The sequence below is a fragment of the Cariama cristata genome, unplaced genomic scaffold (genome assembly GCF_000690535.1).
Source record: "Cariama cristata isolate BGI_N322 unplaced genomic scaffold, ASM69053v1 scaffold7184, whole genome shotgun sequence".
NCBI classification, from domain to species: Eukaryota; Metazoa; Chordata; class Aves; order Cariamiformes; family Cariamidae; genus Cariama; species Cariama cristata.
In genome coordinates this window covers 40052-61449 of record NW_009613468.1, presented here as the reverse complement: position 1 = coordinate 61449, position 21398 = coordinate 40052, and the positions used below count along the sequence as shown (strand labels likewise).

Below are 21398 nucleotides of genomic sequence, written 5' to 3'. Positions count from 1 at the left end.
GGGGACCACCGGCAGTAGGACCTGTTTTACATCAGCAGGGACACTGTCAGAAAGCATGCTAACAAACAGCAACTCTCATCAGACAGTTACAAAAAACAAAAATAAATCAGAAGCCTAATGAAAGATTTAGTTGCTCACTAAATTGAGCCTCTCAGGGCTGTAAGTCAGTCTTTTACATTGAGAACTGTGAATTGTTCAGCGTTTGCTTGGTGTTCCTGAGTTAAAGTACTAAAAGTAAGAGAAATGCAGCAGCCTTCATTTCTCCCCCTTCTCCACGGAAACGAGGGCTTCAGTTTTACGTTTCCCAATTTTCAATAAACAGAAAGGTTCTGAACTACTAGTGCAGCATTACATTTTGTAAAAAATCTGAAGATATTGAAAACTTGAATTTACTTCAAAAAAGTTGCAGCTTTTGGCAAAGGTATTTTCGGATAATTATTAGTCACATACTTTGCCCTCAACAACATCACATTGACTGTAAATACTCAAATATTCTTTCTCCTCATCACAGTCTAAGTATACAACTTACTACTTTTTCAACGGAAGAGGTATTTTATGAAAAAACATTCAGCAACCGGGGATGCAAAAATTGTCACGTCAGCAGTGAAGTCCATTTTTGTGCATTACATATTACTATTAATGTGTCCAAAGGAAAACAAGGTCCAGGAAACTTGCCTATCTTCATTAGAAAGTGTGTGTTTGCTGAAAAGCAGAATCTGTGGTGCTGAAAACTACTATTAACAGCACATACACCAACATTTAATTACTCAAGAGTATTTTTAATGAACAGACCAAAGGACATTTCAAAGGCATGCTCATCTCTGCCAACCACAAGAACTCATCAGGACAAAGAAAAAAACCTTACTGGCAGCAGTGGATAGTTATTGTTAATTTGCCCGGATTTTCTAGATGATAGTTTTAAAGTACCTACATTCAGAATGTGGTTTATCATTTAATTATTGGACTGTTAAGAACAACATTTCAGTACTTTTGGGTTAATTTGTTAATTTAAAGAGAATTCTGCAGAGATAAATGCACTAACATGTTGAAGTTGAGAAATATCAGAAAGCTGGAAGAAAACCAACAAGTTCCAGAACAACAGATTCAATGTTTAGACACTTTTGATAGAAGTAAGTGTATTCAGGAAATATGAGGAATGAGAATCAAACTAAAAGGAACTTTTCAAATAAATGTACTCCAAGTAACAGTTAACTGAAAAGTCAGACTCCTGATTTTAAAACTTTTATAAATTTAGTACAATATGACAGAACAACATCGGATTATCACACTGTACCACCTGAAGAAAGAGGACATTTCATTGCATAAAGAACACAAGCAATACATTCTATAGCATTCAGAAGTAACAAAGACATTAGTTTACAGTATAAAAATAAACATAAGCTGCTATTTTTTTTCCCCTCCACCAAATCCCTTCCAAAGCAGTTCTGTAACAGAGTCTGTAAATAGCACGGCAAAAAGAAAAAACCCAAGACTGACCACACTGACACCAGTGACATGCAAGACAGCTATGTAAACCATAATCCTCGTCTTTTAACTGTCAAAATCTCGTGTTGCCAACTGGAGTGTTCAACATAAATAAGGTTGCATACCTGAAATCAAATTCTCTGAGTTCACTGATCAGGTTCACAGTGTTGTGCCTCCTAAAACCTTTAAAAGCAATTGTACTAATCTGGGCCTCATGCTGCAGAGTACCCAACTTCCATCCATTCCCCTGCTTCTCTTGGGAGTCTCCTCTAGGCAGGCAGACGGCCAAGAAACTCTGTGAGGGGATGGAGAAAGGATCCGTGAAGGCAGGCAATTCTGAGAAATCAAGTTATAGGTATGCAATCTTATTTTTCTCTCTTAAATTGCTCCTTCTACTGAGGACCAGACTAGAAAGCAGCAGTTACCAAAAAAGAAAGGCCAAAGCAAAGATGTGCAGAAAGATTTGGCAAAATTTGGGAATTTCAGGTGACTTTTTTTTCTAGTTTATCTAATAAAACGACTGGAAGAGCAGGTAATGAGAAGTGCCACAGGCAGGAAAGAGTTATCTTCCTTCCATATCCCTGTAAAAGTTCTGCCACAACAGATCATTTTGATTAAATAATACTTTGGTTTGGCTGAACATAAATTGCTGTCTTATTTCCAATTTCAAAGACCATCCCTGCCTACAGAAGGAAGTTGTAGTAGGTCAAATAAATGGTCCAGGGAGCCCACTACCTGGACACTAAAATCAGAACAGTAGCTTGCAATGGATACCTGAGTGTATGAACATAAACAAATAGAATATTTCTACTAGCCTCCAACAATTTGCAGCTCAGGGAACTCCTGAGCTAGAGATAGTGTCTTTGCAGTTAACAGTCCTCAAGTATTTTCCCTCCATGAGTAAGCCCACTTTCCCCCTGAACCCAGGCAAACATCCACAATACTCTGACAGAGTTCCATGGCTTAATTATCTTTACACAGGTTTTGAATTTGCTACCTGGCTAGTTTCATTTGTCAATCTCTAGTTTTAGGCTGGAAGAAACAGCAAACTGTTGTTGCTTAATCATTTTTTCTTTATCCCTGATGATTTTTCAGATACCTACCATGTTCCTGTCATTTTTAACCCCATCATATTCCTGTCCATCTTTAAGAGCATGAAGAGTACTATTCCACTTTGCCATTCTTCATACAGAAGCTGTTCCGTGCCTTTGATCATCCCTGTCACCTCCTCTCAACTTCTTCGCTGTTCTTCTACATCCTTCAAAATGTGTAAGGAGGACCATAGCTACAGATCTGAGTCTATGATGCACCCACATCTTGAATACAATGTCTTTTATTTCATTGTTTTCTTAGTAATCTGCAACAATGCATTTCCTATTTACTGCTATCCAGCAAGAGGACAGTATTTTCCTTAATCTACTTAACTATAGCCCCAGATCTATTATTGAACAGTAACAGCCACAACAGAGGCCATCATTTTATGTTTAAAGCTAGAGTTATGTTTCTCCTCAATCACATCAGTTTAAATTACATCGCATCACCTGCTAGATTATTGCCAAGAGTCCCAGTCTTGTAAGATCCTTCTGCAATGCATCACAATTGGCCTTTGTTTTTAACAATCCAAATAATTTGCTATTATCAGCAAACTTTGACAGACCGTTATTTATCTTCAGTGCAAACAAGTGAACGTGTTAAGAAATACAACTCCCAGCACACATTCTTGTGAGACCCCATCAGTGATCTCCCTTCACTGTGAAAAATCAACGGTTCACTCTTACCCTGTTTCTTATCTTCTAACCAGTTATTAACCTAACTGAGGACTTTCTATTTTACCTCATGGTCACTTAGTTTCTTTTAGTAACTGATGGACTTCATCGAAAAACCAGCATCTTATCCACTGGATTTTCCTTCAAAGAACTTTGACAGATTAATGGAGACATGACTGCCCTTTATAAGAGCAAAACTTAACTCTTTTCCAGTGTGACAAAAGAATGTGTCCCCAAGAATTTTATTCTAACTTGCATTATTTTATCTAGAACAGACATCATTCTTCTATAATACTCTAGAGAGGTACAAAAACATAACAAGGACTGATTTACATGGAAATTGAAAACCATGGGTGGCAGACACTCAGCAGTCCATCCCTGCACATAACAGTCGTTAACCTGGCAGCAGATGTTCCAGGTTTCTCCTACCAAATTAGTTTCACACCTGGCTCACTGAATTTGTAATTGCATTCTTTGACTTGCCACAGGATATGACAAGTCAAACTAGGGTTCCTCTAAGATACTACCACCAAAATGAATGGTGGAACTCAAGTTGCAACCTCATCTACACCGGCCAGCTCAGTGCAAAGCCAGTGGGAATTAATCAGTACATAAGGGATCTACAAGCCTTTGAATGTATTCACACACTACCAATCCATTATACTCTGATCTACCAGGTACCCAAGTAAAGTTTTCCATGTTAACCTTTGAAACAGATAGAATTCACAACTAAAGGCTCTAATTTCAAAAGGCACAAGAAAGAAGAAACCTTAGCTTCTGCTTCTCTTTATACACTGCCAGCCTAAAGACATTTAGGGAACACCTACTCTAATAAAACAAACAAGGCCAGGTCGTAGTCATCTGGTCTTCCCTACTACTGGATCTAATCTCAGGGTTGGTCTTGCATGGGACAGGAAGGTGGGCAAATGAGCTCCGAGGGTACCCTCCTACCCCAAAGCCCTTCTGTGATCCCATTCAGCTGTGACCAGCTCTCTTCCCCCGCCTGGCACTGGCTCTACGAACAGCTTTGGTCCCTTGCGTTGCAGCCAACGCCTGGGTGCGGTTTGTGGGACTGCATGGGTCACAAACTGGTCCTAAGAGGCAGCAGGACTGGCAGCACACTGTTCTGGAGGGGAAGAGGCTTTAGCCATATGGATATGAGCTCTGCTACATGACCTGCTGAGCCACAGACCATGTTGTAACAGATTTTATTTATGAATGGAGATGCAGCTTTAGTGATTCCTCTGAAGTCATAGTATAAATCTGAAAAGAAATAAAATCAGACCTATGATGTGAAGTTTTTGTCTAAAAAGAATGCATGTTACAAGAATTTTTCCATCCATTTCTTGGCTTAACTAGTACTTCATGTTTCAAAACATTATGTAAATCACTGTCTAACTAGTCCTCATAATACTTTGAGGAAAAAAAAAATTGTAAGTGGAGGGGATCTGAACAGCAAACATCAAATTGACATAGGATGTGTCTTTTATGATTTTGGAAACATCTCCAGTGTCAGGTGTCACCCAGTGACAGACCTGCAATTAGGACCCCAGAGTTCTTGGCTCCCAATCCCGTTCAAATTTATTTCCCTGTCAAAGAACTGTAATTCCCTTACAAACTGATGTCAATTTTGCAAATTAGTGCATTTGACACAAGTCAAATGTGACCAGAAAAGTAAATTGTTCATTGTTAGACTTTTACCTTAACTTTTAACTCTAGTTATACTTCCCTGTTATTTCAAAAAAAAAAAAAAAGCAAACTATATTCAGAAATTTTACAACTAGAAAGTGAAGAAGAGTTCTCCGATCCCAATCAACTTATGATATGACAGAACAGATTAGCTAAAAAATTAAGTTGAACAACTATTTCTGACCAGCTATTTACTGCTTAAGTATTAGAAATAGTCTACAGAAGTATCGTATGATAATGTATTTTCCTTACCCCATTTTCGTTTTGTGAAATAGGCATCAGCACTAGGGTCATTGAAGTGTCTGCTCATCATAGTCTCTCCTCCAGCATGAAAATCATACGCAAACACCAGAGCTTAAAAATAGAAACATGTGACAATTACTAACTCAAGCATATTTAGAAAAAAGTCTCAACACATCAGTTGGGAGAGAAAAAAAAAAAAACAAACCACCACACACAACTTACAATGTTCTCCAAATGCTTTAGTGGTAAACACTTCACGCAAAGTTACTATATTTGAGTGCTGAATTTTTTTCCACATGTCAACCAATACCATGCATTTTGTGTTAACAAGACGAAAACCTAGAAAAGAACAAAACCCATGGTTTAAAATGTAGTGTTTTAGAGGAGAATTTTTTCTTTAACATTTCTTCTGAAACTACTGAAAAGCCACCAGATGTTAAAATATGACTAGCATGCTTAGGAATGCTAACAACTCAGTTTTTCTCACCATGTATCCTCCGAAGGCAATACGGCAGGTCATCTTTACTATTTACAGCTTTATAGCATGATGTAATATACCCAAAGTTGCTTGTTTTCTGTATCCGATTGGGTGGTGGCAGTGGTTCCAAAGGAAAGAGACTGTGGTAGCTGTCCACTTCCGCAGGAACTGCTAACATCAGTTTATATACAGAAACATATTAGGCGACAGTTGACTTTGAGAAACTTATTACAGTAGCAGAGAAGATTAAAATGACTGTCATTAATACGTAAATTCTTCACACCATCTTTTAGGTGCATGTAAAGTTAAAATTCAGTATTTTTGCTTTAATACCAATATATAGATTCTTGGAAGAGATTCCACAGAGCTAAAGTAACTTCAGAAAAATAGTTACACCAAGTAAAAAAAAAAAAAAAAAAAATCAACAAAATAGATGCACAGTTCCATCTGCCATTTTCTCATTTGCCTTAAAAATTCACCCTTCCAAATGGCCTTTGGTGTTTTTTTTTTTCTGCACAGATTAATAAATAAGCACCAACTCCCATACAGACTTCATACCACTCTAAGAACCCCGTTTTCATCACAAAAAAGCAAATCTGAATCTTATGTGTTTTAACATACTGGTTTAGAAAAGAGAAGTGCTGAAGCTTTACAAATCAGATTAAGAGATTACCCGTGCAAGAAGAGATACACTTGTACCTCATCTGGATTAGTAAACTAAACTGCATTCTTTTACTGTATCATTATCATATTAAACACACATTTCAGAAATAAGGGCACTGCGACCAAAAGAAGCGATCTGTTGAACACAGTCAATTGTAAATTCTCCAAAAGTCAAATTACAATGAATAGTATATGCTTCTCTTGCCTGACAACTAGTACAAAGCCTTCTCTGATATACCAGCCAATTCGCTTCAAAACAAACTAATTTGCTAGTTCATATGTAGTCTTTGAAAATACATGCATCCTTTAAAGAAATACCTAATATGTACAAAGTAATATAGTACTGCTCTTCACAAGGCTTTTTTGCCTTAATGATTTTTCCTTTCTCAGCAATTTTAAGTATTCCCAACCATTAAGGAGTTTCAAAACAGAAGAAAATTACAGAAGAAAAAGAGAATAGAAGTAAGAAACAAATTTCATATTTCTGAAATACTTTTTATCTGGTTATCCACAGCCCAGGCTGATGATTAAGGTTTCATGAAAAAATTAAAAACAGGTGTTGTTTTTTGCAAGATGTTGTTAATATTGTTGAATACGCATGGTTGCATATTCAATATAAACACTTACTTACCAGGAATATCAGCCTGATCAATCTGGGCCATAGTTATTAAGTGTCTGTTGATCAGTTCCTGAAGAACAAATTAAGTCAAGATTTGAACATTACAATTCAGCTCATCATTTTTGATACGTTAACAGTACATTGTCTTTGAAGTACCAGCTACTTGTACTAAAATAGGGAGTTGATGCAAGTGTCTGGGGCAAGAAGACCACCAGGCTTGAAAACATTAATGACAAAATACATAAATTAATGAACTCACGCCTGCATGTACTTTCATTTCAATGAAAGACTTAAACTGGACAGGATTACAGCTTAAAGGAATGCTACATAAATGAACTCACACCAAAACAACACACAAGAAGTAAGAATGCTCAGTTGAATAGTAAATCACGGCATGCAGATTAGATTGCAGTCATGTATGTTGTAACCCACTCCCACCCTCTGTTGTACTCCATCTATTACAGGACTTGATTTTTTTAAATTCTCCACAGGGAAAATTGACTGCATAGATTTTGAGTGGCTACTTCTCTTCTGCTATTAGCAATTTTCTATTTTTTGCCAAGATACATGATTTTCCTTTAAATTCTCTATCATTTTACCTGTCTGAGCTCATCGGCCATGAAGAAGGAAGGTGCATTTGCTTTTGGCTGCATGTAAGCAACATGAGGTGCAGCTGGATGGTAAATGTGGTAGTTTGGAAATACCTGAAAACAAAGTATTTGAAGAAGCAGTTTAAAATCCTTAAGGATAGGGAAAACGACGAGTTTTGTCACCCTTTTAGTTTGAACTATTGAACTACGAAGTCTTCACGCACAGTACATGTTGCAAATACACTGTCAGACACATTACCATTTCTTTATGTGATAGTCACTACTAATGACTTCAAGAGGAGGTGTGCGTGTGTGTATGTATGTACATAGTTATTTCAACATTTTTGTAACTGCCTCTTCCCCTCCACTGTAAGAGTTATTTAACCTATCAGAAGAAAAAAATCTGATGTTTTCTCAATGTATGTATCCCCTGAGATACACATAAAATGCTTTCTTTCTATTGCTGTATAAAAAACCCCAAAATTCTACACAGAAGTAAATGAAAAATGCATTAAAAATTCTCTGGTCCATAAACTTTAGTGATTTTGGAGAACAATTACAACACTTAAAAGGCCAAATCGTCCGAATGTTAAGAATAATCTCTGTAGTATCAACCACTTCAGCATTTGGCAACTCCATAGGCTTCTGTATGGAAGGCAGACCTACCATTCCTGTGAGAGGTGCAGGAGTTGTATCAGTATAGAAGTACGTTGTTCCACCCACGGTTTCCTTCTGGATCACCTGGCCAGCAGATGGAGGCTGAGAGACAGCATTAGCGACAGAAGCAGAGGCACTAGTAGGCACCATATAGTTTGCTGGGTTAGGAGTATGACTTCTTCTTCGAGGAGCAGGAGAGGTATGAGGAGTTATTTTGGGGGAATGAAGAGGAGAAGATCCTGCTGACAGTGACATTCCTTAAAGAAACACAAGAAGATGTTCTTGATCAAATCTGTCATCAAAAAAAAAATTTGCAATTTGAAAAAAAAAAAAACAAAACAAAACACAACACCACACTAAAAAAAATAAACACACACAAAAAAAACCCCACCCACCCACACCACAAAAAAAACCAGCCTTCACTACCAGCAGTATTCCCAGTGGGTCAGACACTTAAGGATTGCTACATCTACATGAAGAGTTAAGAGGTAAAACATTAACAGCAAGACTGAACAGATACATTTTCCCCAAAATCTTTGCTTAGTTCAGAGAGAAAGGGCTTGGGAACTTATAATCTACACTTGAAGAACTGGAATGAAAGACACAGAAGTAGTAGAAAGGCAGAGATGAACCAAATTAATGCTGTGGCTAAGAGGGTTTATTAAACTGCAAAAAGATAAAACATTAATGATGACATAAGTGAATGTTTACGTAAGAGTTACATGAGCAGTCAATGGAGTTTGCTAAGCTGTAACTCACTTCACCTAGTTACATGTGTACCTTTTACTAGAACCAACTCCACAGCTATGACAGTATTAGAGTTAGATCTCCAGTAACTACAGCACACAAACAAGCAATACACAATATGTCACTTTTAATAATTTCAGGGGAGAAATTATCTATTTTCCAATAAATATTATATTCAAAAATCATCCCCCAAAAGATTTATTTGATCTGTAAAGATAGGTAACTTCTCAGGATATGAAGTCTGTTAGACATTCATGCTGAGATTTTCAAATCTATTTAAAATTATTTTATTGACTGGTGTTAACCCTCAACGTTGGACAGACAACTCAACTGAAACTTGGGAAGGTCAGCTTCAAAACAAAGAGTATCAGTGGGAAAAAACCAAGGGCAACTCTTTTTGTACACACACTTTTTAGTTACCAAAAACAAGTTTAGTTACTTCAAGAGTCACTGTATGCAGAATTCTCAGATATGCTTATTTGTAAAAGTTTAGGTGTCAAATAAACCTTCCAGGGTGCTACTGAGGATGAGATCACCCTTCAAAAAACTCCTAGTATTACTAGCAGAAGATCCTAGATATCCAGGTGTTCAGATTAACACCATGAGGGGAGCATCTTTGAAATCTATTGTTGCTCAGTTCAGATTGGGATGTACTTTCTCTTCTTTAGCAGTCAGATTGACATTAGTCATACTAAATTCTTTCTTTGAAAGGATATAAGATACACAACTTTTATATTTAATGCTCTATTGACAGCTAAAACTTCTTCTCTAAGAATTCAGCTAGTTACTACTCATATATTTGCTTACATTACTCCCATCTATAAACTCTGGTAACCAAAGTAATTTAAGCAAATAACTGACTAATAAAAGCAAGAGCAACTTTTTTTTGCGTACACACTTTTTAGTTACCAAAACCTAGTTTAGTTACATCAAGAGTTACTGTACACAGTGTTCTCAATATGCATCATCAGTAATGTGTAGGAGTGTTTTTACACTCGTGCCTTGTCCCTACAGTAGTCGCATCCCTCCCACTTTTACTTTTTTCTTTTTTTAAACAAACCACAAAAGCAAATAACCATTTTAGTATTAGCAGTTTAATCATGACTTAGAGAAAAATTATTTTGAAGCTACATTATCCTAATGACATGAACAGAATATTTGTAACTTTCATTTAGCTCCAATCATTTACTGCTTTGACTTCTCAAAACATACATGTATTAATTCAGCACAATTATTTCTTTTGTTCTTGAAAAGTCAATAGCTCCAAAAAAAAACTGCACCACACCCCCTAAGATTTTTTTCATGTAAACCATAACAAAATCTTGTGCCTTTCTCTTTAGTTGGGTCTCTTCAGCCATTTTTTTTTTAATAAAAATATAAAATAGAGAATATGAAAAATATAAAAATATAAAGTCTACACTTTTCTGGGCCAGAACTTTTCTTTATATTAATACACGTACATGTGTGTACACACACCTTGTAGACAAGCAATACTGTGGAATAACTGCTTGCTGATTAGTGTATTAACTTAATAAAATGTGAATTACAACAGGCACTTCTGAATGTTAATTTTTAAAGTACTTCTGAATAGTAACCTAAGTAGTCTCCTAAAAATCTGTTTATAAACCAACCGTATGACCACAAAATATCATGCATTGTGATAGCACTGGTTTATCCTACAAAAGAAAGTTGCCATTAAGGTAAAAGTCGCCTCCAGTGACTTCAACAGCTACTGTTACTGACTAAACTATGAATGCATTCTTAATCCACTGGAGGAAAAAAGCAATTTCAAAGGAAACAATCTATTATTATTAAAATCAAAGTGGTCATAAACCTGAAGCAGCTATACAATTTGTGTCTATGATGTTCAAGGGCTTCTCTTCACCTAGGGAAAGTTACTGACATGACTTTTTCACTCTGTTCCACGAACCACAGTATTAACTGAAGTCCTTGCAAGCATGTCATCTCTACCCAGATAGAAATAACCAGCTTCAATAAACTTTTGTTTCCATAAAACATCCAACTGCAGGAACCAGGAAAAAAAATCCAGCAGCCTTCATATATACTAATGAAAAATTAACCAAAGACTTCTCTACTTTAAAATAAAGACTATACGTACAAGACACAGCATGCTGTAAATGTTATCTTAAGTACAAAATTGAAAGAAAAGGAAGAGAGTTACACAAAACCTTCCAAATGCCCTTCCAGCCTCACTTAGCTCAGATTTTGGAAGCACATAGAAAGTTCAATGAAAATCATCTGGGGGGCAGAACATACGCGCTTCTCATGTGCCAATATACATAGTAAGTTCAAGACACAAAAGAAGCTTGAGAAAGAAGTTTGGATTTATACCACTAGAACAATATACCACCAGTTACAAGAGAATTTGCTGCTAGTGCTGCAGTGGGTACCGATAGGCTGAGGCAGCAAATACTGAAGGTGATATATTCTTCTGAGAGACTTACACTGAACTCTGCAGAGTCTAAATAAGTATTCATTATTAAAAGTCTAGTATCACACAAAAAAAGAAAAAAGCCTTTTAATAGACTGAAACTGATGCATAGCTAAGTACTTACAGAAGCAAATAATTGGGTGTACAAACTCAAGCAGATCTCATCAACTTCATTAGTATTTCAATCAGTTAAAACAATGCTAACATTAATATTTAACCACAACATAATAGAATTAGAGGAAAACAAAGGAAAATGGCTGTATTAGAAGGTGAACATATATTCCTACTAACTCATACTGAAGGAAAAAGGCAGCACTGAACATAGAATGGTAACAGTGTGGTGAATACAGAACCACTCCTTGCAGAATTAGACAAGCTGTGTTCAATAGCACAATTTATATAAACACTTCTTCACTTAAAGGCCTAAGGAAAAAATGGGGTTTGAATAATCTAATTACAATTTTTTTTATGTATATATCATATCAGCAATCCTGACAAATAACATTTTTAAACTTTCCCTATGAGACAGTTCAGTGTTCCACTGTACTAAAATTCAAATGCCTACAGGAATACTAGAGACAAACACCAAACAGCCTGCTTCAAGTGGTCCTTCCTGAGACTTATCTACTAGCAAAGGTGTGTCTCCATTCCTTGTGTCAGTGAATCTTAAAACCCTTTCATGAAGAAGTCAAATACTATCTTGAAAAGTAAACCACAAGGAAAAGGGGCTTCTTTCACTTCACAATTACTTACATCTAAAAAATGGAGTCACGGTATGCAGCTGTCATAGTATCACACCAACATGGAAATGGTAGCAGGATTTGAAGGTCTTTTCACAACATTCACAGCAACTGTATGGGCTACCTACACATGCCTGGAGCTCCTGCTGTTATTCTCATTTTAGGTAGAGAAAGAGATCATATTTATATATGCCTCTTTATTGTTATATTTTCACTTCTCGCATTCGTTTTTTATTTCTGAAGCGTCATTGTGAGTGAGGAAAGGGAAGTGGTAGACTTTGAAATGCATTTGAGACAGTGCTCAAAGATATCTTACGAGATTAACGTTTCTAATAAAGCTTTGTAGCATGCAGTGTATTTGAACTAAAAGCTAGGTTGTATTTTGAATCTGAGAATTCATACAGATAAACAGGATCAAAGAAAGGGCATCAAGCATGAACGCTCATTAAGGACTCAGTGTCTACAGTTTTTGGATTCAATGAGAGTTTACAACTTAGTGAAGCAGGATTTCATTACGCTCGTGTATGCGAATCAGCTGGCCTACAACATAAATACTTTAAAAAAAACCACAAGTTTTGCCTGCAAATTTACTCATCTACAACCATATCCCTATGCCTCTAAGGCTTGTAACACTTCAGCGGTCAGAAATTAAGTATTTAACATTTTATCACCTTAATGTTCTGTACTTTAGAAATACTCTAGACTGCTAGGTACATTTTGAGAAATGACAAGTTGAAGTAAATAATAAAACCAGACTCTTTCAAGAACTTAAAGCAGCATCCTTAAATTCATTAAATATTCATTTTTATTATAAGCTTTCTATCAGGTCATTAGCATTGTAGCTGTGTATTTCCAAGTTGATTAAATCTGCTTAATTCCACAAACAACTTTAGAGTCATGAGTTCTTCCTCCTCTATTTTATTTGAGGAAAAAACTACTTTTACAGTCTCTCTGCCTTCTTCCTTTCTTGTATTATTCTGGAATGACTGTGGAACTCCCCCTGCAGAATGCTGCACCATATTTGATACAGGAGGTGGGAACAAGCTCTGGGGGCCTTAGGCCACTCAAACCAGCTCAGCTGAAAGTGCTCCATTTCCAACTGGGGTCACGAGCTCCAAGAACACCACTCTCGTAGCCCATCCTGAATGGAGATGTGTCACGCTCCTGGCTCCTAAGCCTGCAGGTTCAGACTGGCAGCAGAAATGGGATCTCTTACATTCCACATAAGCTCAGAGCCTGTCTTAGCCTAAATATAGAACCAAGAGCAATTAGCTGTCATTTCCATCGATGACAAAGGCATCGCTCTTTAGCTATAACTTGGCTTAAGCAAACCCAAGCCAGACAAAGATTTTCTCTGCTGGGGGCTATACATCTGTTCTCTCTCAAGTTTAACACAGCAACGATGTCTTATCGCTCCGATGACATCCATGAATTTCTCTCATACACTTTGCTGCATATTTTAATGGTGCTGTTACTCTGAAACTGCCACACAGAACTGGATAAAATAAGCTTGTTAGCAAAAGTACTATTTGAAGACTGTCAACAACTCACTAAATTTCCCATACAAATGATAAACAAGATGTGTTTGCTAGCAAGGGAATGGAAGGAACAAACATAGGGTATTATCCAAGTGAGCTTAAGGAAAGAAAGTTTGTCGGTGGGGAAGGAGGTCTGTTCAAAGCTCTTCAACAGCACCATTTTCTCCAGCTATTTGTGTAAGTCAGATTTCATTTCACTCTGTTTTCATATTCTATTAAAGGCTACCGAGATGAAGACTGACTCTGTGTTGAGATTATACCAGAAAGCACTTATCTAAGTAAATACACGTAGAAGTAGGAGTAGCCTTCTTCCATGCTATGCCCTAACGGATATGTCAGGTGTAGATACAAGAAGTTATCTATTAAAGTATGTTAGGTTTCAGTTGTCGTTTCTTCCAGTATTTCTGCAGTGCTGTTGATAAGACAGGCAGAACAAATATTTTCCAGGGAAAATCAATTTTGTGATGTTATCTGTGAAATACTAGATGTCAAAAGTTGTTTTGATTTACACCTACCTTTGGGGAAATCTCAGAAATTAGGTATGTGAAAGAACTTAAGTTTTTCCATCCTCAACAGGGAAATCAAAGGATTAGTCTCATCATTTACCTACTCTGTTATGGATGAATTAAACAATAGAGCTTTTAACAAATTATTCATACTACATTTCCTTATTTCTTATGAAATACTGATTTCTTCCAGTACCCTGTAAGCTGCTATAAGCAATCTTAATCTTGTGCAAACGCTTAAATCTTCTACGTGTTTCCTGAAAGTCACTCTACTGGTGAGTATACACCATTTAACTGGAAGAAGACTGACCTTTATTTAAAGGAAAATTCTTATAAACTCTTTATATAGGTTTCATTTCAATTTGCTTTCACTTACTGAAAGCTAACAGATCCCAACAATAATTTTTAATGACCATTTAAGAACATATTTAAATCTTTTTTTATTCTGTTACCCAGTATGACCTAAATGCTGAAGCTTCCCCACACATGAATACTACTTTCTTATTTAAGAGCCTAATCTTTTAGAAAGAGCACTTCCTAACTCACCCTGAGGTAAGAGAAGTTTTTGTGGATGTATATTACTGACAGCTGAATCGTTTAAATACAAAAATAAATGTCTATGAGTATTATTTACACAGGATACTTAGGTTCAGAAAATTTTGCTCTCAGTGTAGAGAAAGAAGCTTCTAGAGAAATTCAGAGCACCCTACCCAGATCCCTACTCTGAACTATATTCTCTTTTTAATTATACAGGAAGAGCAGGGAAACAAGCCAACTTTGCCTGAAGTTAGCCCTCGTGAATACTCCCCCATTCCTCTCATCCATAAACAAATAATAGTATTTGAACCTAGATAGTTTTCAGCATTAGCACCTATATTTCTAGGAGCTCAAATTGTGTGAACTTCTTTCATCAGCATTATTTATCCTTTCAGGTATTACTTACAGAAGTAAAGAAATTGGACTGTGAAGGATCCCTCTGAGACCCCACTGGACACTTTCCAAAAGTAGATCATTTTACTGTATTCTATTTAATCCTTTATACACTTTTCAATCCAGGTGACAAGGCTGAGAGGTATATAAACACAACAGTTTTCCAATAAGACTGTACAGCACAACATAGTATGAATCAGACACAGTACTGCAACATGTTCACTTGGTCAGCAGAAGCATCAATCACTTTCCTAGCTGGTTTGGACAGTTACAACATGCAAGCTAAGCGCTGGCTTCTTTCACATTGACACAGATTTATCCCTCAGCATCACGAAAGACTGAAGTTGTATAATAGATGGTAATCGCCAATACTGGTTTAAAAACCCAAACATTTACAATATTTGCCCCTCTGCCTTTGGCAGCTACCTAATGTTTCTGGTCAGTCACAAGAGATTGCCGAAGGTTTAAGTATGTACAGAAACTTGCCAAAGGATCTGCAATGTGTAATATCCAGATGTACTGGTGGTTATACCTTGAAACTATTTCATTTTATTTTAAATAGAATTATCAGAATTAAGCTCACTTTTTAAGATCAGAAGTCCAAAAGATGCATGAAGAGCTTGAACTTTTTAAGCATTAAAAAAAAAAAAAATCTTGTCACTCAGATTTGTATGACTGCATGGAACACATTTTGGCAAGAGTTTTAAATGTGGGAAATAATGAATTGGTCTTAAGAGTGGGATTACATATGACAGATACAATAACAATTAACACTACTTTGCAAGGCAAATTATGTTAGAATAAGCTTATCTTCTACTTTTTGTTTTTCATTGAGATTTTTAAGTCCCCATATATACTCATTACCATTGAAAATAATTGCTTCTAGATTACACACTCTAGAAATAAAACAAAAGAGCAGACCAGTGTGTGGCAATCAGAGCACATATTCATTGTTGACTGCAGTGCATTTCTAGACTGCGAGTAGTTTAAATCATCTTCATGTACTGCTCTGGCAAGGAGTGCAGAGAACACAGTGTGTGATAGCTCAGCACACCTTTTCCCCCAAAAAAGCAGAGTTAAGTTAGGCTGGGTTAAACTCAGTGCTGCTGTGGCTGAACAGATTTCACAGCCTGCAGTGTGAGTTCCATACCACTGGAAGATAAATCCCAAGTTCCTGCATGTTTATACACTTGAGGACTGCCTTAATTTTAAGAGCTAAAGTAGGAGGTGGCTACATTTATACCCAATAAACCTGACTGCCATCTATGCAGGGTTACATTTGACATTAAGTTAAAAGAAGTAACTGTACTGCAAATCATTACTCTCCACTTACCTGGTGCTAGCCCAGCAGTAGCAGGACTTCCCATGGAGGGGTGAGAGAACAAGGCTTGAGAGAAGGCAGACATACTTGACTGGGATACATTACTCAGCCTGGAGGTTGATCCTCCTTTAGGAATAAACTCACTTGCAGAAGGATTTGGTGTCTGTTTAAAAACAAATGTAAATTAAATGTTTATTTTAAATGTGAAGAGATGGACAGTGCCTACTTGCTAGAGTACTTTCTAGGCAAGCCTACCGAGCGCAGGGGATATTTTTAAGTTACATACAGGTCGCTGACAAGAACAGCAGATACTGGAAGCTGCACGAACAAATTTAAATGTGTTCCTAGTTGAGGTCTGAAGTAGCATTAGCAAGCTCTCCATATGAACAGCTGATCCGAGTTCATACAAACACTTTGAAAAGGTTTTCCATAAGCATTACGTTATAAAGTTGGAGAACAGACGTGACACAGAAAGCCTTGCCACTGCTGCACAGACTGCGCCGACGTGACTTTAGAGATTTCATCTCAAACTCAGCAGCAGTTTCAAATTAAAGCAGTAAAAGTGATTCCTACTAAAGAAGTTAACCCTGCCTCTATTTCAAATAGGCCTATATGTTCCTTTTTAGTGAAGTTAACTTACGTTTGTTCTAATTACCTACTCCATTTATGTAGCACCTGTAATACTGAGGTTTAATTTGGTACCACAGAAACAAACAGCAGCAGAGTGACAGTCAAACATTGACTACTTATTAGTACATAAAACATATCACACAGCCGACTAATTTCTATTGAAATCTGTGCAAAGGGTTTTTTAGTTGGGGGGGAGAGGTTGTTTGTCCTGGGGTGAGTTTTTTGTTTGTTTTAGAGTAGGGAGGGTTAGAAAAAGAAACTCCTAATTAGAGCTCAAAAGGCAAAAATCTTACTATTGGACAGCCGATTACAGGAGACATTAGTGGAAGAAAAAAAAAGAAATTAAGCCAAGAAATAAAACCAATTATTACATGAAGACAGAAAAGCTTGAAAATTATTAATTGTCAAAGTTAAGTTTATTAAGCAACCTTCAGTGTACCTCTCAAAAGTGTCTAAACAGAAGAGGTAAAGTGAGAAGATAGTAACAACTCCCAATAGACAAAGGATACTGCTAAGGCAATCCATAGTGGTTTTTTAACACAAATTATATTGGATCACTTTGGGTTTAGGCAGTTTTAAAATGTGCAAATATATCAACTATTAGCTAAATCACCAGTATTGATTTTTACCAATTTGAATAAAGTGGCATCAAAGAAGTTAAGTTAGTGCCAAATTAGAAAAGAAGTGTGATTACAAAACACTAATTTAGAAAGTGAAGAAAAGTATTTGAAAAGTATTTTTTTTGTGTTATTTTGGTTTTAATATCTTTATTTGAACACTTCAGTCAAACATCATAGTACTAATGTATTTCAAAGCACTGGAAAAAGAAAGAGGATTCTAAAAGCTGTAAAAATTAAAGAGGATGCTTAGGTTTAAAAGCAAGCAGTAAGAATGTTCCAATTTTAATCATATAATAAATTTTAACCACTAGCCACCTTATGGTGTTACGTATTAGTCATTCTATATGTGTATGTGTCTGAATATTTAAAGAATAGCTATAACCAAGTAACTAGATTGGTGAAGTAAAACACTTAGATTCACGTGGGTAAGAAGTTCGTAAGAATTTTAAAACTCTTCAATCACAGTTAGCTAAGGAAAAGTTGCTAAGGTATACAGTAATGCAGCAAAACAAATGGCAAGTTGTGTTACACAGACTGAAAACAAATCACTGATACATTTAAACTCAAAAGGTAATACTCTGGACTTATCTGAATTTTAGGTACAGGAATAACTAAGAGCATGGTGTTCCTCTAGATAAAATCTGGCATGCACCCATTCAGCCCAATCTGCCCTACAACTGGGGGAAATGACAGAGGTAGTAAAGAGCCAAGCAGAATTTGTCCAAATAGTGATACAGCTGAAAAGTCATCATCAAACCAAACAACTGGGAGAGCAAGGGACAGAATTTGTAGCATCTTGCTAAAAACATGCAATTTCAAAGAACTACAGGGGATCCACATCCTTCCACTGCTAAAACCAGCCACGACACATCCACAGCTCTACCCACACCTAAATACTGTGTCAACTAGGCAACAAGGGCAGGACACGGCAGAAAAAGTTGAAGAGAAAGAACCCTCCTGGAAGAAAGCCTCAGCCTCTCCTACAGCAACTGAGAGAGTTCCCAAAATCTCATCCACACCATTCTGGCTAAACTCTTACCACTTTCACCAACTGACTCAATCAATGCCTATAGCACAGGGATGCTTTTTATTCCTAAATGCATTCTGCAAGTTTTCATAGACCAGTTTTGGTCTCAAAGTTACTTATATATCCATCATCATCTTAAAATGCAGCTGCTTGAGAGCTCCACTTCAACCGGGAGGTGTTTTAGTTTATCCAAGCGAAAGTGCCAAACCCAGGAAAATCTGCTAGAGCAGTTTGGGTTTATGCTGTAGAATTACAAACAGCAACAGGTCGAGCCTGATGGAAATTCAGTTTTCATTCCATTTTTTGGTGTCACAACTCAGGATCAGAATGAAAGCCTGATAAAATTAAGTTGCTTCTATATAACTTTGATGAAAGCATTTTATATGAGTAAATCACTTTGATACGCACAGCTAGACCCTTTACTACACAAGCCTGTTTTACTTTGCTGATACTATAAACATGAAGCTGTAATGCAAGACTTTCTCCATTGGTAAAAAAAGTGACTTACATTTTGGTTCCAGTGGTTCCACGTTGAAGTTGTTTTCTAAGTACAGAAAAATACCTGAGCTCCACAGCCACCAGCAAGAACAAACTAATCAAACTAGTACAAGATCTAATAATTTGTGGTCAAAACTGGTTAACACTGTCAGAAAATTCAAAGCTTAAGCCCCAAGTCACATTTATGTACATTACACCTGTGTGAAGGCACAGTTCTTAAAACGTTTCCAAAAGCACACAAGTCTTCATCTGAAGTAAAACACTAACTTTCATGCATATACTTTGCTTCCAACAAAGTAATTTAAAAAAAAAAATCTATCCCAAAGACTTTCACAGCATGGAGGCTAGAATAAGTGACTAGACTAAGTGAGGGAATGGAATTAGTTCTTTAATACTTAATCTTTGCATTATTTTTCAAACTTTGCAGACAACCTATTCTGCACCAATGAGCATGCAAATATGCCAAAATTAGGAAGCCACATTCTTAATGCCCAATGGTTCAAAAAATTATGTTTTTTGTCTGGAAAAATATCCTACTTTTGCTCTGGTAACTGAAAATACAAAGTGTAAATTCCAGTCTTTGTTTTACATTTGGATCAATGGTAAGCTTGAAAAAAAAAATCTGTCAAAAAGGGGACTACGCTTTAAAATCCTTCAGGGCATTTTTACAGTTTTTCTGTTAGAATCTTACCAAATTTCCCAACACGAAATTGAGTAAAAAAAAAAATTAAAATCTTTGTAAGAATGAAAAGAAATCTATTTCTAATTAGTGAAAAAACATTTTCTTCATTCTGTATTATGTTTAAATTTCTCACAAGCACAGCTTTAAAACAAATTTCACCTTATCAGTCATTAATTACTTATCTCAGAGTAAAGTAACTTATTCATGCTAGACTAGGCTTAAAATTTTAAGTCTGAGTAAATCAGGATTGGTAAAAAATTGTAGAGACAACAGGTATTGAAGACTTTTATTAAACCTTGGGAGTAATTAAAAGAACGGAGAGGCAAGAAATACTTAAGAGGACACGTAATGAATTATGCAATACTGTGATGTTAAAAACAAAAGCGGCAAAAGCACGTTCTAACGCCCAAACAAGAAACAGAAAGCCTACTAGAGCTGTCTGCACTACGCAACAAACTAAAGACTGTATTTTCAGTTTCAAATGCAAGTGTCCTGTCAAAAGGCACATACAAAATTATTTCAAAACATTAATTAACATGTTTTCAACAAACAGCATTAAACAAAAGTAAGAACAGCCGTGTCAGCTATGTTAAATTTTTCTAGCAACCCACTTAAAGTAACTTCCAACTCGTGCACTTGCTAGAATTACCACCATTCTGACTCCCTCTCAGCCTGGCCACTTTAAATCTCACTCTCCTTCTCCCAGTACATTCATAAAAATACTGCCAAACTAAAGCAGGGAAGCAACTTCCCTAGGTGTTATCTGAATTAACACCTGCATCACGCATTCTCACCAGAATGATTCCACGAAGAAATTTCACCAAAATACCCTATTTCCAGATTCCTTATGTCTGTGCTCTCTCAAAGAGAGAAGAGCCTCTTTTCAGCCAGCTTTGCAAAGAAACTTCCAAGGACAGACCACAAAACTGAGCCCATCCAGCTCCACACACAAAACCAATTTCTCTATTTCTGTACATCGCAGAGTGCAAAATGTTGTAAGCCACAGGTACAGTCCAAAGGAAGGTTGAACTTAGGCATGATGCAATTAGCAAGCATGGAACCACAAGAGAAGTAAAAAGGGAGGAAGGACTAGAAAACATCTCATTTGCATCACCATTCAGCACAGTGTTTATCTGTCCTGTGGCTTTTATGCTTTTAAAGATATCAAAGGAAATAGAATTAAAATGTAATGTGTAAGGGAAGAAACAAATATTTTGTGGGTACCACCCAAAAAACAATTCAAGGCTCCTTAAAGGAAGGTGGAGATGAAAGTAAAGAGCACGCCAAGGATCTCAGCTGAAGAACATCGCTGAGAGGACCACACAGCAGCATGCCTTTTACAACGAGGAGCTGCACATATCAACACATCTCTGTAATCCAGCAGTAAAATGAAAGTGCCTGTTTTATCAACTATCAATTTCAAGAGGTATGATTTGTCTTTACCCTCCTCAGTGATAAACTCCTAAGGCCCCACTGCTGCATTCACTCAAATGAATCCTTGAAGCACCACCAAGTAC

The 21398-nt window shown here is 36.6% G+C and overlaps 1 protein-coding gene across 3 annotated transcripts in view; it reads right to left on the bottom strand.

The window, feature by feature from the left end:
• PAN3 (PAN3 poly(A) specific ribonuclease subunit) overlaps positions 1–21398 on the bottom strand; it is a 68324-nt gene that overhangs the window by 19382 nt on the left and 27544 nt on the right. For 2 of the 3 annotated variants that reach the window (XM_009699038.1, XM_009699036.1), the window contains exons 5-11: positions 16437–16587; positions 8200–8447; positions 7543–7647; positions 6956–7013; positions 5671–5832; positions 5406–5522; positions 5193–5294 (exon numbers count right to left, since the gene is read on the bottom strand). In XM_009699038.1, coding sequence (XP_009697340.1) covers positions 5193–5294; positions 5406–5522; positions 5671–5832; positions 6956–7013; positions 7543–7647; positions 8200–8447; positions 16437–16587 — 943 coding nt within the window. The remainder of the gene's footprint in view (positions 1–5192; positions 5295–5405; positions 5523–5670; positions 5833–6955; positions 7014–7542; positions 7648–8199; positions 8448–16436; positions 16588–21398) is intronic. The other variant, XM_009699037.1, reaches the window with a different exon arrangement.